This window comes from Hemiscyllium ocellatum, chromosome 20 (assembly GCF_020745735.1).
Source record: "Hemiscyllium ocellatum isolate sHemOce1 chromosome 20, sHemOce1.pat.X.cur, whole genome shotgun sequence".
Lineage (NCBI taxonomy): Eukaryota > Metazoa > Chordata > Chondrichthyes > Orectolobiformes > Hemiscylliidae > Hemiscyllium > Hemiscyllium ocellatum.
The window spans coordinates 44,835,812-44,854,935 of NC_083420.1; the positions used below are offsets into that span (position 1 = coordinate 44,835,812).

At 40.6% G+C, this 19,124-nt stretch overlaps 1 protein-coding gene across 1 annotated transcript in view; it reads right to left on the reverse strand.

Annotated features, from left to right (window-relative positions):
• The window catches only part of lmf1 (lipase maturation factor 1), a 584,123-nt gene that overhangs the window by 553,293 nt on the left and 11,706 nt on the right, over positions 1 to 19,124 (reverse strand). Inside the window, exon 2 of the mRNA XM_060840313.1 lies at positions 7,703 to 8,012. Within this exon, the coding sequence (XP_060696296.1) occupies positions 7,703 to 8,012 (310 nt within the window). The remainder of the gene's footprint in view (positions 1 to 7,702; positions 8,013 to 19,124) is intronic.

Sequence of the window (19,124 nt, forward strand, 5' to 3'; positions counted from 1 at the left end):
AAATTTTCTTGTGCACATTTAACAAATTCCTCTCCATCTAAACCTTAACACTATGGCAGTCCCAGTCTATGTTTGGAAAGTTAAAATCCCCTACCATAACCACCCTACTATTCTTACAGATAGCTGAGATCTCCTTACAAGTTTGTTTCTCAATTTCCCTCTGACTATTAGGGGATCTATAATACAATCCCAATAAGGTGATCATCACTTTCTTATTTCTCAGTTCCACCCAAATAACTTCCCTGGATGTATTTGCAGGAATATCGTCCCTCAGTACACATGTAATGCTGTCCCCTATCAAAAATGCCACTCCCCTCTTCTCTTGCCTCCCTTTCTATCCTTCCTGTAGCATTTGTATGCTGAACATTAAGCTGCCAATCTGCCCATCCCTGAGCCATGTTTCTGTAATTACTGATATCCAGTCTCATGTTCCCAACCATGCCCTGAGTTCATCTGCCTTCCCTGTTAGGCCCCTTGCATTGAAATAAATGCAGTTTAATTTATTAGTCCTAACTTGTCCCTGCCTGCCCTGGCTGTTTGACTCACTTCTGTTCTCAACTGAACTAGTCTCAGATTGATCTCTTTCCTCACTTTCCTCACAAGAAGCGCATATCACTCTACTAAAGGCCATTTTTGCTCCTTCACAATCTACAGACCCAGAAAACAGCACCGTCTTATTCCTCTAGAAAACACTGCCCCAAACTAAATTAATACTTATGGTTTATATTTTAAGTTTAATCAAGAGACATATCTCAAAAAACTATAATCAAGAATGAACCCAATCTACTCACTACTGCAGATTTTCTACAGGCCACACTTAAAACAATTCACTTATCTGTTTCTGTGCTGTGACTTCGCCCAAACAGTTCCTCCAAGATCAGTTGTGAATTTCACAGTTTGTTAATTTTCCCAGATGCACTCCAATGTCCAACGATACATGAATTCAAACAGCAAAGGCAGTAACTGCGCAGGTTCACTGTGGTGTCAGTTTCTTTTTCTCTCTCTCTCCCCTGCAATGACCTCACCATGCGCTTCCTTTGTTTGTTCTTCTCCCTTTTAAAACTGCTGTTGTTTTGATTTTTTTTCCAAAGTTCCAAGACAATGTAGTAGCAGATAAAACAGTAATTGCTGCTCCTGGAATTCGATGAAATCACCTCCAACACCTAAAATACCTCAAAAAAGGAGCAGCTGTTACAGCAAGAAATTTTTCCCGTCCTCCATCTTGGATTACCCAGGGGAAAGATACATTGTTTATGAAGAACCAGGATGAAGTTGAAAGATGAAATTGCTTTTGACTAACTTAGATTAATAGAGATATACAGCACGGAAACAGACCCTTTGGTTCAACTCGTCCATGCTGACCAGACATCCTAAATAAATCTAGTCACATTTGCCAGCATTTGACCCATATACTTTTATACCCTTCCTAATCATGTATCCGTCCAGATGCCTTTTAAAATGCTGTAATTATACCAGCCTCCAACAACTGTCATAAAAGAATAGAATCCCTACAGTGTGGAAACAGGCTATTTGGCCCAACCAGTCCACACTGACCCTCCAAAGTGTAACCCACCCAGACCCATTTCCCTCTAACTAATGCACTGAACGCCATGGCAATTCAGTATGACCAATGCACCTAACCTGCACAACTTTGGATTGAGGGAGGAAACTGGAGCACCTGGAGGAAACCCACGCAGACACAGGGAGTACGTGCAAACTCCACACAGATAGTCGCTGGAGGATAGAATCGAATGCAGGTCCCTGGCGCTGTGAGGCACTAGTGATAACCACTGATCCACCAAGCTCCCTGGATATTTTTGAAGAATTAACCAAAAGGGTCAACAAGAGTAATTCTGTTGCTATGATGGGCATAGACTTTCAAGATTCATTTGAGACAGTGCCATCCAGCAGACGAATGAGAAAAATGACAGCTCATGGAATAAGAGAATCCATAGCAACAAAGTTAGCTGAGTAATCGGAAACAGTAGTGGGCTATGAATATTTTTCACTCTGGAGCAAGGCCCCTAGGGGTCAGTATTGAGACCCTTCTTGTTTTCTGATATCGATAAACAATCTGGTTTGTGACATGTCTGGGATAATTTCAAAGATTGTGGATGATATGAAATTTGGGAGCATTATAAACCATGAGGACAATGTAAAACTCAAAAGGATACATGCAAACTGATTGAGAAAGCTGATAGGTGGCAGATGCAATATAATGCAAAGAAATATGAGGCCATGCATTTTGGTACGAGGAACATGTACAGACAATATAAAATAGGTTTTGCAGTACTTGAAGGGATGTGCAGGAGTAGAATAACCTGGTGTATTTCAGCACCTAGTGAAATCCATTGATTTCTTCAATGGTCTCTCCAAAGTAACAGAGAATTGCATCAATAGTGATATCAAGTCAGATTTCATAACAGACAGATAGAGAGGATAATTAATAATCCACACAGTGTCCTGTGCTTAATTAATGGAACATACAGTACAAAAACAAAGGAGACAATGCTGAACCTTAGGAAGACACTTGTTAAAGTTCAGCTGGACTATCGCATACAGCTCCAGGTAAAGCACTATCGGAATGATATGAATGCATTGGAGAAAATGCCGAAGGGAAAATTTACATAAATTTGCAGAATTAAGAAGGTTCAGTTGAGAATAGGTTGGAGAGGTTTGCGACTGTACTCCTTGGATAATAAGAGGAGACCTGACAGAAGTTTCCAAAATCCTGAGGTTTGGATTGAGTAGGTAGGGACAATATGTTCCCACTCATGGAATACAGGGAGAACTAGCCATTTGGATACAGAACTGGCTGTAGAAGACAGAGGGTGGTAGTGGACAGTTGTTTTTTAGACTGGAGGCCTGTTACCAGTGAAGTGCCACAAGGATCGGTGCTGGGTCCACTACTTTTCATCTTTCATATAAATGATTTGGATGTGAGCATAAGAGGTCTAGTTAGTAAGTTTGCAGATGACACCAAAATTGTAAATGTAGTGGAAGATGGTTACCTCAGATTACAATGGGATCTTGATCAGATGAGCCAGTGGGCTGAGAAGTGGCAGATGGAGTTTAATTTAGATAAATGTGAGGTGCTGCATGTTTGGAAAGCAGGACTTATACACTTAATAGTAAGATCCTAGGGAGTGTTGCTGAACAAAGAGACCTTGGAGTGGAGGCTCGTAGCTCCTTGAAAATGAAGTTGCAGGTAGATAGGATAGTGAAGCAGATATTTGGCATGCTTTCCTTTATTGGTCAGAATATTGAGTACAGGAGTTGAAAGGTAATTTTGTGGCTGTACAGGACATTGGCAATATTCCAACAGTGGCCTAATCAATCTGGTCTCCTTCCTATCGGAAGGATGTTGTGAAACTTGAAAGGGATTCACAAAAGATTTACAAGCATATTGCCAGGGGTGGAGGATTTGAGCTATAGAGGTTGAATAGGCTAGAGCTGTTTTCCCTGGAGCGTCGGAGGCTGAAGGGTGACTTATAGAGGTTTATAAAATCATGAGGGGCATAGATAGAATGAATAGACCAAGGATTCCTGAGGGTGGGGGAATCCAGAACTAGAGGGCATAGTTTTAGGGTGAGAGGGGAAAGATATAAAGGAGACCTAAGGGGCAACTTTTTCACGCAGAGGGTGGTATAAGTATGGAATGAGCTGCCAGAGGAAGTGGTGGAGGCTGGTACAATTGCAACTTTAAAAGGCATCTGGATGGGTATATAGGAAGGGTTTGGAGGGATATGGGCTGGATGCTGGCAGGTGGGACTAAATTGGGTTGGCATATCTGGTCAGCATCGACAAGTTGAGACGACGGTTCTGTTTCCATGCTATACATCTCTATGACTCTATTATGTCAAAGGGTGAGAATGAGTGGGCGCAACTTTCAAGTGATTTGCAAATGTAACAGATGTGATGTTAGAACATAGAACATAGAACAGTACAGCTCAGTACAGGTCCTTCAGCCTTCCATGTTGGATGTTAGGAAAATCTTTTTGACTGGAGAGTTCCAGTCTAGAATGCACTGCCTGGAAGTGAATTGGAGGCAGAGTTGACTGAAGTATCCAAGAGGCCAATGGATGATTGTTTGAATAGAAACAATGAGTAAGGGTATTGGGGAAAAAAAGGCAAATGGTCCCAAATCATAATGCCCACAGAAGAGTCAGTGCAGACAAGCCTTCCTCTATGTCATACGATTTTGAGATTCTGTGAACTTGGGGTTAAAGAGAATCTACTACATTCAAGTCCAATGTTAGGAGCTGAAGTGACTTGGAAGAGGCCAGTTCAAAGATAATATGCAATTCTTATCTTCCCAGGATTCAGTGAGACAAATGCAAGTCCAAACCAATCAAAATGTTGAAGGTTTACATGCTTCAGCTAAGTGAATTGAGAATAACATTCTGCTGAAACATATTGAAGATATATTTCAGAAATATCAAAGAAGTCACCACAGAGAAGGGAGAATGAATATCCAAATATTCAAAATACTGCAAAGAAGCAACTGCCTATTTCATTGGAAAGGTGCTGCCTATATTGAAAATCTAATCAATTAAAGGTCCTGCAATTTAAGGAGACCTACAGACATCAGGCTGTCAGGATGAGAATCAAAGGCCATGGTCTTCTATTTGGCAAATTGCAAATCTTCCAATCCAAAGAGAATGCATTCTGGTTGAAGAATGAAACATCCAGATTGCTTGAATACGTAAAATCAAAGACCATTTCTTGGGGAAGGGATAGCAGAAAATGCATTTGCTTGTACTAATGTGTAATACTAATCATGGAAGAAAAAAAGTCCAGGTTGGAATTTTGAATATGGGTTTGAAATAATCAAAACCAAGGAGTGTCATAAGCACCATCCACAATAAGGTCATACTGTTCCAATTTAATTATGGAGACTGCACCAATAACCGAGCCCCACTATTCAACAAACTATCACAAATGTGTAAATAGTGTACCCGTGGAGATGGTCACTTTATTTTACTTACTGCAGGTCACGACAAAAATAATTCTCACCACATTTTGCCGCTAACAGGACAATAACAATTCATTGTAAATACATTTGTTTTTTCAACAACAGAGAAAAAGAAATGGATTACTAAGTTATTGCTTTGAGATAAACTGTAGTACTTTAAAACTCTAAATACACACAGACTCATTTACAAAGAAGGCAGACTAGAGAAAGGCGGTTTGACACAACATGGGTAGAAAAATATAGATGGAATAAATAAAATTCTGAAGATTCAAAGTTCAAATCATAAGGTGCAGATTTAATTCTCGAAATTCAATTGACTTTAGAAATGATGACATGACATTGTCTGGAGGGAAATAATCATTTTTCAATTTGATAGTTGATTCGCTGGACCTAGGTCTATTCTTGTACAGGTAGACAACCTTTCAGCTGAAATCCTGAAATCCGAAAAGTTCCGAAGTTCAAAGGATTTTGGTGAAGGTTTTTTTTTCTCATTAACAAGGTTATTTGGCGTTTAACCCAACTCCACAGCAACTCGATGAATGTCACTCAGATGCAACTTGGGGATGGTGGCCCAGCACTGGTAGGCTTCAATTCTGTTTCAGGGCGTGTAGAAGATTTTTTTTAATTTTACTGTCAAACTGTCACTTATTCCAAAATTTTAAAACTTCCAAATTCCAAAAACTAGCTTGTCCCAAACATTTCGGATAAAGGATTGTGTACCTGTATTAGAATGTTTCTTGTAAGTTTGCTTTGATTTTTTACTCAGAGGAAAGAGAAACATATTTCCTGTTTACCAGCACTAGATATTTTTGGCTACACTACTTTTACAAATCTGCAGGCGACTGCAGCTCGACCAATCCAAGAAAAAAGGGAAAATTAAGTTATACATCCATTATAATCTACAAGGGGAAAGTAGAGCACAGCAGCAAGCTTGCGGGGAATATACAAACTGATTGTAAAAACTTCCGCAAGCATGTGAAGAAAAATGATTAATGAAGACAAAAAGGGAGTTATAATAGAGAACAAAGAAATGGCCAGCCAACGAAACACATAATTTGGTTCTGTCTTCATTAAAAATGAAACAAGTAACTTCCCATAAATGTTGAGAAACAAATAGTCCAGTGAGAAGAAGGAAATGAAAGAAATCAGTATTGCTCAGGAAACAATGTTGGGGAAATAGATGGGAGTGCCAGGGCCCCTAATCTACATCACAGAGCACTCATGTGGCCCGAGAAGTGGCAGATGCACTGGTAGTCATCTTTCAAGTTTCTATAGACTTTGAAATAGATCCTTGAATTGGAGGCTAGCTAATGTCACCCCACTATTGAAAAAAGGACGTCGAGAGATAAGATAGAATTATAGACCAGTTAGTCTGAGATTGGTAGTGGGGAAAATGCTACAGTCCATTATAAAAGATTTAATAGTTGAGCACAGTAACACGATTGGACAGAGTCATCATCGATTTACCAAAGGGAAATCATACTTGACAAATCTACTGGAATTTGATAGAGTGGGGTGCGGGGGCAGTGAACTGGGTTTTCTTGGACTTTCAAGTGGCTTTTGATAAGGTCCTACAAAGTGATTAGCATGTAAAGTTGAAGTACTTGGAATAGGGGTTAATGTACTGACATGGATAGAGAACTGTTTGGCAGACAGGGAGCAAGGAGCTGGAATAAATAGGTCATTTCCATGTGGTATTCAGTGACTAGAGGGTACCACAAGGATTAGCACTTGGACCCCAGCTATTCACAATATATAATAATGATTTAGATGAAAGAGCTAAATGTACTATCTTCAAGTTTGCAGACAACACAAAACTGGGTGGGAGGGTGAGCTGAGAGGTGAATGCAGAGATGCTTCATTGCAGTTTGAAAAATTGACTGGGCACATGACGGCAGCTGAAGGAAAATGTAAAATGTAGAAGTAAAATGTGAGATTTTCCACTTTCAAGAGGCCCGGGTTAAAGAGCCACCTGCTCCTGAGGTTTGGAATAACATCTCTGAACAGGTTCATTAGAAAAAATAGTATAGCAAAAATAAGAAGGCAGATTATTATCTGGATGAGAAGAGAATAGGACAGGCAAAGATGCAATAAGACCTGAGTATTTTTGTATATCAGTCACTGAAAGTAAGCATGCAGGTGCTGCAAGTGGTAAGAAAGCAAATAGTATGTTGGCTTTCATAGTGAAAGAATTTGAGTACAGGAGCAGGGGTGTCCTGCTGCAATTGTATTGAAGGGTGATCCCAATGACTGGGATGTCAACAGCTGGGGGTCACAGTTTAAGGATATTCAGTCTGAGATGATGAGAAATTTCTTGAGCTCGAGAGTGGTAAGCCTGTGGAATTCTCTGCCACAGAAAGCAATTGGGCCCAAAACACTGAATGTTTTCAAGAAGGATTTATATATAGTTCTTAGGGCTAATGGAATCAAAGGATCTAGGGAGAAAGCAGCAAGCACTGAATTAGATGATCAGCCATGATAATACTGAATGGTAGAGCACAGTCAACGGCCGAAAGGCCCACTCTTGTTGCTATTTTCTTTGCTTCTATAAATTAGAAGAACATTTTTCAAAATGTGTTCTATCATGATGCTGCACCTGCTGGATAATAGCATACACCATTTTCCTACATCGGAGCAGTTTCACGCAGGCACACTATTACTTAGCTAACTTGTCATAACAAAACACTGTATTTTTGTGCTATATGATCTTATAGTCACTCCACTCACCAGATCTGGCCAATGTTCACCAGCGAATGATAGAGAATCCACAAAACAAACATGATTATCATGTTGGCACATCCTGCGATTAGTATAAATACCGACAGTCCCATTCCCAACAGGGCAATGGTATCAAGGTGTACATCCATGTCAGACCAATCCAGGAACCAGAGAATTGTTGGTGCATAGCTGATAGCCTTTATACCAATTCTGCCTCCAGTATATTGTTGAATCTTCTGTAAATAGAGTTTTCCTGGTAGCAGTCCCTTCTCTCCAAGCAACTGTTTGTTTTGCTGGTAGGCCACAGAGAAGGCCACAACTGCAATGAAGAGGGACAAGAGTAAGTAACATTCTGAGTGTAACAAAACTGATGCATAAAACAATATCATTTACCATCAAGAGATAATTTAAGAATGAATGGTGACAAAACTATGCATGAATTGCCATGAAAGACTAACAGTCACACAACTTGAAGCTAAGAATAAATTATGCTGCCAAAATTGTAAGAATAATTTAAGTTACGAAATGTCTTCCACACTGTTTCCAGAAGTGCTTGACATTGAACATTATAATTGAAAAGAATAAGAGAGTCCTCGTTAGATCAGATTCTAATAAATTTGAAATTCATTTCAAAGATAATCAGAAATTAAGATGACTGCTTTTCTTCTATAATTAGTGTACCTCATGCAAATTCCAATATGTATTTCATCACAAAACAAAATGGAATGTAAACATAATTGATGAACAATTTGACCATTGTATCTTTCCTATATTTTGAAAGTTTAATGTACATTGTAATTCAACAAACAGTTTCATATTTTGAATATAAATTGTCCAATTGTGAGGCTGATGCCACAGCCTACCCAAGCCATGTGTGGATCAGTAACCCTTACAATTCCCAATCACGCTAAAAATGCAATTGCCATGTTCCCTATAATCATCACAGTGTACTCAAAATCCAAAAACACTTTAAAAAACAATTGTAAACAAACAGAAAATAATCAAATAGCCATTTAGCCACAATGCAATCACATTCTAAAATGAATTTGAAGGCAAGGAACTCATTCATAAAAGATACAAAGATAAAATGAATTTAGAGAATTACTTTGTGGTACATCAAGGTATTTACGTCAATTTATGTAAATTCCGAACTGGCTTTTCAAATAAGTCATTAGCAACAAAGTGATAACAATTTGGAACAATTGAATCATTAAGACAGCGAACTCAAAAGCATTAGAGTGCTTTGAATAGCAGTTGAATACTAGGCTACATTAGCTGAAATGCTCTTTGGATGAAGCAAACTATTCTCATCTTCAGATTTTTCACAGGAGTGCCCACAGCACAGCTTGAAGTGAGCATTAGGACTGGCACATGAACATATGAACGAGGAACAAGAGCACACCATTCAGCTCCTGAGTCTGCTCTGCCAATCTATAAAATCATGGCTGATCTGACTGTAACATCAAATCCACAATCCCATCAACCCTGATAACCTTTCACCACTTCTTTAGTCTTTTCCTTAAAATTAATAAAAGACTGTACTTCTACCATCTTCTCAGCAAGACAATTCCAAAGATTCTCAACCCACTGAGGGGCAAACATTTGCCTAATCCTTTTTTTTTAAAATGGGCTCCCCCAATTTTTAAACATCAAATCCTGGATCTACATTTGCTCCTAAGGAGAAGCATCCTCTCCCTGTCTATCACTGAGTCACACAGTATAGAAACAGGCCCTTTTGCCCACCATGTTGACATCAACCAACAATACACTAAGGAATAAGAAATTCGACGTTACGGGCATAAGCCCTTCATCAGGAATGAGGAGAGTGTGCCAAGCAGGCTAAGATAAAAGGTAGGGAGGAGGGACTTGGGGGAGGGACGATGGAGATGTGATAGGTGGAAGGAGGTCAAGGTGAGGGTGATAGGCCGGAGTGGGGTGGGGCGGAGAGGTCAGGAAGGAGATTGCAGGTTAGGAGGGCGGTGCTGAGTTGAGGGAACCGACTGAGACAAGGTGGGGGGAGGGGACATGAGGAAACTGGAGAAATCTGAGTTCATCCCTTGTGGTTGGAGGGTTCCCAGGCGGAAGATGAGGCGCTCCTCCTCCAGCCGTCGTGTTGTTATGTTCTGCCGGTGGAGGAGTCCAAGGACCTGCATGTCCTCGGTGGAGTGGGAAGGAGAGGTAAAGTGTTGAGCCACGGGGTGGTTGGGTTGGTTGGTCCGGACATCCCTGAGGTGTTCTCTGAAGCGTTCCGCAAGTAAGCGGCCCGTCTCCCCAATATAGAGGAGGCCACATCGGGTGCAGCGGATGCAATAGATGATGTGTGTGGAGGTACAGGTGAACTTGTGGCGGATATGGAAGGATCCCTTGGGGCCTTGGAGGGAAGTGAGGGAGGAGGTGTGGGTGCAAGTTTTACATTTCCTGCGGTTGCAGGGGAAGGTGCCGGGAGTGGAGGTTGGGTTGGTGGGGGGTGTGGACCTGACAAGGGAGTCACGAAGGGAGTGGTCTTTGCGGAACGCTGATAGGGGAGGGGAGGGAAATATATCCCTGGTGGTGGGGTCCGTTTGGAGGTGGCGTCATTTCCGCAGGAAATGTAAAACTTGCGCCCACACCTCCTCCCTTACTTGCGGAACGCTTCAGAGAATACCTCAGGGACGCCCGGACCAACCAACCAAACCACCCTGTGGCTCAACACTTTAACTCTCCCTCCCACTCCACCGAGGACATGCAGGTCCTTGGACTCCTCCACCGGCAGAACATAACAACACGACGGCTGGAGGAGGAGCGCCTCATCTTCCGCCTGGGAACCCTCCAACCACAAGGAATGAACTCAGATTTCTCCAGTTTCCTCATTTCCCCTCCCCCACCTTGTCTCAGTCGGTTCCCTCAACTCAGCACCGCCCACCTAACCTGCAATCTTCTTCCTGACCTCTCCGCCCCCACCCCACTCCGGCCTATCACCCTCACCTTGACCTCCTTCCACCTATCACATCTCCATCGCCCCTCTCCCAAGTCCCTCCTCCCTACCTTTTATCTTAGCCTGCTTGGCACACTCTCCTCATTCCTGATGAAGGGCTTATGCCCGAAACGTCGAATTTCCTATTCCTTGGATGCTGCCTAACCTGCTGTGCTTTAACCAGCAACACATTTTCAACTGTGATCTCCAGCATCTGCAGACCTCATTTTTTACCCCAACAATACACTAATCCCATTTACCTGTACCTGTCCACAGCTTACTATGCTGTCATTTTAAGTGCTTTTCCAGATGCTTCCTAAATATTGTGAGAGTACCTGCCTTCACCATCATCTCAGGCAGCACACACCATGTTTTTTATCACCTGCTGGGTGAGAAAATAATTCCTCAGTTAAACCACTGATGCCTCACCTTAAACTTACACCCTGTAGTCTGCCATGTTGAAAACAGTCTCATGATTCAGTCTGTCTATGGCTTTCATAATTTTGTACACCTCAATCAGATCCTCCTTTAGCACCCTCTGCTCCAAGGAAAACAAATGATCCAAAGATCAAAGTGGCTGCTGACACTCGCTCTTTCAGCCTACACAAAGAATGGAGAATGCCTCATGGCCAAGAACTTTACTGTTTACTATTATAATTATATTGAGTTTTTTTTCACCATGTTCTGTTTAGACTCTTTAATTTGTGAAACTGTTTAAAGCACAGCATAGAAACAGAGCCTTCGGTTCAACTCATCCACGCCGACCACATATCCTACATTAATCTAGTCCCATCTGCCAGCACTTGGCCCATATCCCTCTAAACCCTTCCCATTCATGTACTCATCCAGATGCCTTTAAACGTTATTATTGTACCAGCCTCCACTACTTCCTCTGGTTGATCATTCCAGACACACACCATCCTCTGCATGAAAATGTAGCCCTTTAGGTCCCTTTTAAATCTTCCCTCCATCCCAAGTTACTTGCCTAAGGTCCAGAACTCACAACCCAGGGAATTGCACTCCTGAGTCTGCAGAAAGATTATCCATCAGTTCTGCATAATACCTGTGATAACATATAACAATGCACTAAATGCAACAAATTCAGTGTTGAAGGAAATTATTGTTGTGTCCAATATCCTTTTATCACATATGTTAGTAAGTTTAAATGCTAAAATTACAAGATAATGACATTGGTATTAAATTCAAGTGACTGACATCATCAGTTTTAAGAGATGCACATACACACATATACATATATACTGCACAGACACACACGAGATTATTAACAAATTGGAGCATTCAGCCCATTAGGCTATTCAACATGATCATGGCTGATCTGACTGTGGCCTTAACTCTCAATACCTTTCGCAGTCAGAATCTTTCTAACCCAGCTCTGAGTATTTAATGATTCCGTCTCCACAGCTCTCTGGGGATGGAGAATTGCAAAGACTAATGACTGCTTAAAAGAAGAAATTCTTCTGCAACTCTGCCTCACACACTGCTGTCCCAGGCCACATGAGAAATCTAAAGCATCTATATTCAGGGGTTTGGTATACAGTGTCCAGGAAACTTTCCACTTCACTACTCCATCCCAGCATTCAGTTATAACATGATATTCATCTTTTCATTCATCACCTTCACCAACTTTTTGGACAGGAGTCCTTTCCCCACTTCATAGTCCCTTTTTCATGAGTCTTCAACACACCACTTCCCCTTCCTCTTATCTTTTACTAGCACTCGGCATCACAGTGGTTAGCACTGCTGCCTCACTGCGCCAGATACCCGGGTTCAATTCCCATCTCAGGTGACTGACTGCGTGGAGTTTGCACGTTCTCCCCATGCCTGCGTGGGTTTCCTCCGGGTGCTCTGGTTTCCTCTCACAGTCCAAAAATGCGTGCAGATTAGGTGAATTGGCCATGCTAAATTGCCCATAGTGTTAGGTGAAGGGGTAAATGTAGGGGAATGGGTCTGGGTGGGTTGCGCTTCAGTGGGTCAGTGTGGACTTGTTGGGCCAAAGGGCCTGTTTCCACACTGTTAGTAATCTAATCTATACTTAACTGTCTAGGTGTTACCATCAGCCTTAATTTCTCTGCTTTTCTTACTCGCTCTAACCTGCTTCCTTTTAAACTTTCTGCATTCCATTCTATTTACTCCAACCCTGGCATCGTTATCAAACTTGCCAATAAGGGTAAACAAAAAACAAAAGCAGTGCAGATGCTGTAAATCAGAAACAAGATCAAAAGTTGCTGGGAAAGCTCAGCAGGTCTGGTAGCATCTGTCAAGACGAATCAGATTTAACATTTCATGTCTGGTGGGTTCTGAGAAAGGATGGTGCTATTGTCTGACCTGCTGACCTCCACCTTGCAGAGACTGAGCACCAACGCTCAGATAGTTTGTCCTTTCTCCTCCTGCACCACAGCCCTGGCACTGACATCAAAGCTGGCTGAACTCATTCTCACCTTGAACAACCTTTTGTTTAATTCATCTCAATTTCTCCAAGTCAAAGTGTGGCAATGAGTAGCTACATGGGTCCCAGCTATGCCTGTCTCTTTGTGGGATTATGAGAACATTTCTTGTTCTGGGACTAGGAGAAAGTGAGGACTGCAGATGCTGGGGATCAGAGCTGAAAATTTGTTGCTGGAAAAGCAAAGCAGGTCAGGCAGTATCCAAGGAGCAGGAGAATCGATGTTTAGGCATGAGCCCTCCTTCAGGAATGGTTCTGGGACTACTCAGGCCCCCCACACACAATTCTTTCTGAGGTAGATGAATTATACCTTCAGTGTTGCTTCCTGTTCTTATCTAGAATTGGAAAAATTAATCATTCAGAAGAAGTCACATTAGACTCGAAACGTTAACTGTTTCTCTCTCTATAGACACTGCCAGACCTGTGGAGTTCTTTCCAGCATTTCTGTTTTTATTTCAGATTTCCAGTTTCTACTGAGACTGGTTTAAAAAGAGGAGGCTAAAAACTGTAATGAATGACTTGAAGGTTGGTTGGTTGGCTCAGTTGGCTACAGCAATGCAGAACAATACCAACATCAGGAATTCAGTTCTCAAACTGGTCATGCTACTTCATAGATGCCTGTCTCCTTTCCCCCTAATTGTGAAATGGCACTTTCATGCTACATATAACTAATTGTCTTTCTGTAATGGTAATGGGATGTCTATGGGCTGTGGCTAATTAACATTATTTTAGTTTGATAAGTTTCCATTAACATTTTTTTGTTTTGTTGCATCTGAGTATGGCATCAAGGTGCCCAAGCAAAACTAGAGTCAACGGAAATCAAAGGGGGCACCCACCAGTGGTTGGTGTCATACCTGCCTTATTTGTGATTCCTCAAAATACCAAACCAGCCTATGACCAAATACATGACAATATCCAGACATGGGATGTCAAGTGGTAATTAAATTCACATCACTAAGTGCCAGGCAATGACCATCTCCAACAAGACAGAATCTAATCATCATCATCCTTTGACATTCAAAATGGCAAAACCATCATTGAGTCCTCCAAGATCAACATCCTGGGGATTACAACAGTCCAGTAACTGAACTGGACAAACCATATAAATACAGTGGATCTAAGAGTAGCTCAGGGTCTAAGAATGCTGCAGCAAGTAACTCGCCTCCTAACTCCTTAAAGGCTGTCCAACATCTAAAAGACACAAATCAGGAAATGGAAAACTCCCCACTTGGCTGGACATATGCAGCCCAACAATCAAGAAGCCTGACATCACTCAGAACAAAACAGCCACTTGAGAGGCATCACATTGATAAACATTAACTCCCTTCACCACCGACACACAAAAGCAGCAGTGGACACTAGCTATACCAGCTAAACTGCACTGTGGAAATTCACCAAGGCTCTTGAGACAGCACTTTCCAAATCCATGACAGCTACTATAGAAACAAGGACAACAGATACATACGGAGACCACCACTTCCAAATTCCAGTCCAAGGCTCTCAATTTCCTTGCTTAGAAAATGGATCAAACTTCTGGAACTCTCTCTCTAATAACATAATTGGTCTATCTACAGCAAATGTGTTCAAGGTGACAGCCACCTAGTCAAGGTGAACTAGGGTTAGGTAATAAATGCTGGCACAGCCAGCAATGTCTGCATGTTATGGATGAACAAAAAGAGACTGAAAACTTTAGATGATTACAAAAAATACTAAGTTTACAGTAAAAATTAAATATATTGCTACATAATATAATCCAAATCTGACTTGCTACAGTCAAGGTGAACTAGGGTTAGGTAACAAATGCTGGCACAGCCAGCGATGTCTGCATGTTATGGATGACCAAAAAGAGACTGAAAACCTTAGATGATTACAAAAAATACTAAGTTTACAGTAAAAATTAAATATATTGCTACATAATATAATCCAAATCTGACTTGCTATAAAATATAATCCACACATTTTTGGGAAAAGGTATGTCCTTAAATCATTTCTTACCTATAAGAAACCAGTTTGGTCTTCTAATAAGTTCTCATCAATTTTCTTCTGAAATCAAAAATATAAACCATCCTCTTATTCACAATTGCCCTGTCCTGGTTTCCAGATATTGTCCAAAACAAGGTCTTCCCAATACAAGCTGCCAATTCAACTACTCTTTCTCGTTCAGTAGCCAGTAGCTACTGTCTTTTAAACAGAGTCTTTCCGTGCACATCTCTTTGTTAAGTCAGAATTAATAAGAAGGGTGTCACAAACCAGATTTTTATCTGCAGTACCTACCTAACACTAAGGCATTACTGTTATTAATAAAGTCCTTTAACTTGTATGAAAGTGCTCAGCAAACAGTTCCTGCGCTGTAATGAATGAAAGGTCTCTGCTACCTGACAAAAACCTTTCACTGAAAAGTACAATAGTAAAATTATGTCATTCAAACCATATAAAGTATGTGTACTGCCATTGTTCGAACATTTGATAAAAGCTAAGTACGAAGAGAGGGCTGTTTGTTTCCCCACTCAAAATTAAACATATATAAAAGCTGGAACAGGTGCATGAGCACAAAAGGCTACAGTTTAAAATCAAGTAGCACAAAATGTTCAGGGTGCAATGTGCAGAAAAATGAAAAAAGGTTTACACTTTTGCTTTGGACATTCACTTCAACCTCAGTTGCAGCAGCTAATAATTCAGAGGATAATAAACTTGTAGTGTTGATTAAAGACTTCCTTACGGGAGGAAGTATGGAAGTACTTAGTTCTCAAAAGAATCTATCTTTGTTCCTTATTACAGAAACCACACAGCTTAAAATTAGATTTTGAAACAGTGGACAAATTTTGAATAAGTATATTTAAATTACAATTTTAATTATAAACAAATAGGGTTTTTTTGTTTTTCAAAGCTACAGTTTAACAACTGACACTTATATTGTGCATTTAGTGTGGTAAAATGTCCTAACATTTCACTACATCAAAGTTGACACCAATGTGTTTAGAGTCGAGAGTTTGGTGCTGGAAAAGCACATTAGGTCAAGCAGCATCCGAGGAGCAGGAGAATTAACATTTTGGATATAAGCCCTTCAACAGGAATGAGGCTTGTGGGCTGGGGGGCCAAGAGGTAAATGGGAGGGGGAGTGGGGCGGAGGGGGGGGGCCGGGGGGGGGGGGAGCAGGAAGGTGTGGTGGAAGGTAGCTGAGAATGCAATAGGTGGGAAAAGGTGATAGGTCAGAAAGGATGGTGGAGCAGATAGATGGGAAAGACAGTGGACAGGTCAAAAGGGCGGTGCCAAGTTGGAGCTTGGGACTGGGCTAAGTGGAAATGAGGAAACCCTCCAATCCTGGCAACGTCCTTGTAAATATTTTCTGCGCCCTCTCAAATTTAACAACATCTTTTTCATGGAAGGGTAACCAGAATTGTATTTTATCCCTGGTTCAGAATTACGGGTGTAGTGATACTACGACTGCTTCTGCTTGAGTTCGAAGGGAAACACCTCACATGAGACTAATCATTAAGATATAGAAAGCATGGTTAATAAGTTTGCAGGCAACACCAAAACTGGTGACATAATAGTCAGTGACGAGAATTTTCTAAGATTACAGAGGGATCTTGATCAAATGGGTCAATGGGCTGAAAAATGGCAGACGGATAAATGTACAACAAACAAAGGGAGAGTGTACACAATTAATGTAGGATCCTAGTTAGTGTTGTAGAATAGGGGGATCTAGGGGTGCAGGTACATAATTCTTTGAAGTTTGTGTCACATATTGACAGGGTGGCTGAAAAGACACTTGCCTCATTTGTCTTCATTGCTCAGTCCTTTCAGTATAGGAGTTAGGAGTCATGTTGAGGTTGTACACAACACTGGTTAGGCCTCTTCTGGAATACTGTGTCCAAATCTGCTCACCCAATTACAGAAAGAATATTATCAAGCTCAAGAGAATTCAGGAGAGATTCACCAGGATGTTGTCAGGTATTGAAGGTTTATAAAGAAAGGGTGGACAGGCTGGGACTTTTTTCACTGGAGCAGAGGAGGTTGAGAGGTGACCTGACAGAAATTTGTCAAATAATGAGAGGTATAGATAGAGTTAATGGTAGTTGTCTTTTTCCCAGGATGGGGGGATTTCAAGACTAGGGGCACATTTTTAAGGTGGGAGGACAGAGATTTAGAAAAGACACGAGGGAATTTTTCTACACAGAGGGTGGTTCACATGTGGAATGAACTTCCTAAGCAGGTGGTGGGTGTGCGTACAATTGCAACATTTAAAAGACATTTGGGTAAGTACATGAATAGGAAAGGTTTGGAGGGATGTAGGCCAGGAACAGGCAGGTGGAACTCATTTAGTTTGGAATTATATTCAGCATGGAGTGGTTGGACCGAAGGGTCTGTTTCCGAGCTGCATGATTCTATGACTATGACTCTATATAGAAAGCCTGGATTATTTCAAATAGTTTTACTCATTTTTATCTTTTATATCATCCTGCGTTCCCTAGCCAAATGCACTGTTAATGTACTGACATTTTTGCTATGGAACTAACAAATAGATATAACAGGGCAACAAATGAAGCTTGTTTGCCTTCAATTCTACATTCCTCCTGGTGAAGCAATGTCAGCTCTCTGCACGCTGCTTCTACTCAGTAACCTGTCAAAATTAAAACCCAGACTACGAAATATGAACATGTAAATCTCTGTTTTGTTTCTTCACACCAGAACCAACTGATCAAATATGCCTGTCAATACAATTCTTCCATTTGTTTCATTGTTTAAGATTTTTTTTTGACAATTCCCCAATATACCCTTCAGATAATGGTTTTCTTAGGTACAGCATTCATTAGCAATGTGAGCCATTGAGAAAGGCAAATACATAATGACTAAATCAAATGCAAAAATTATTGAACACACAGCAACTCAAGGAGAACCTGTGGAAAATAAATATTATCAATCCACATGTGGATCCTTCATCAGAGCTGGAAAATATTACAAGAAACAACATTGAAAAGACGCTTGGACAAACTGAAGGGAAAGAGGAAATATAAATGCACACAAAAATAACTGTTTAAATTGTTAAATGCTTAACTGAATGGTAAAAATGGCAGAAAAGAGCATTATTTTCTGCTTTGAACCTTCGGTAGTTATCTTTTCAGAACCTCACCAAAACCAATCTCACCTTCACTATCACACCATCCTGTGTGTGCATCATTTAGTTTCCCTTTCCCTTCCCTTTCTACTATTCTTTTTCAAGCTTTGCAAGCATAACGCCTTCCATTTCTGATGAAGGATTCACACCTGAAACATTAGCCTGTTCTCACCAGATATGCTACCTGACTTGCTGAGTGTTTCTTACAGTTAAAATTTTGCTTCAGATCACCAGCACATACAGTATTTTGTATACATTAATGTTAAAATCTGTCGGTAACACTACATCATTTGAAAGACAAATTGTCTCCACTGCAACAGTATTTGCATGCATCAGGTAAACTGACAAATCTATATAGTCAGAAATTAGGTCTTGTGTTTTCATATCAAGCATAGTTCTGTATGTAGGTGTAACAAAACATCATCTGTCAAATTATTTATGCCATTAGTCAAAGTTAGGTGAACTCATCATCCTCTTGAACTCAAGTTCCAGTTGCAAGTGAAATTATAATTTTGTTTATTAATTGGTTCTGACATAAAAATATCACTCCTGGAAAAGCTCAAACATTGCATGAAAATCACTTTGCAAGCAGAACATCTAACTTAAGACTGTAAGACTGAATAATTAATGTTCCAATCTATAGTTATTCTTTCTGCATCTGTTATATTAAATATTGTACTTTCACTTCCTAGTGATGAGGATCAGTGATATCATTACCAATCATGGTACAATCTCAAACTTCCCTAAATTTAGATACCACCAAGAATTTTAATTGCACAAACAATTCATTAACTTTCAGATAATTACTTATTCCTTTTTATGGCCCTCACATTTCAATTCCCAAATAAATAGAACCATGACTTTTCTCACTTAGCTCGCGAGGAATCAATGCTGT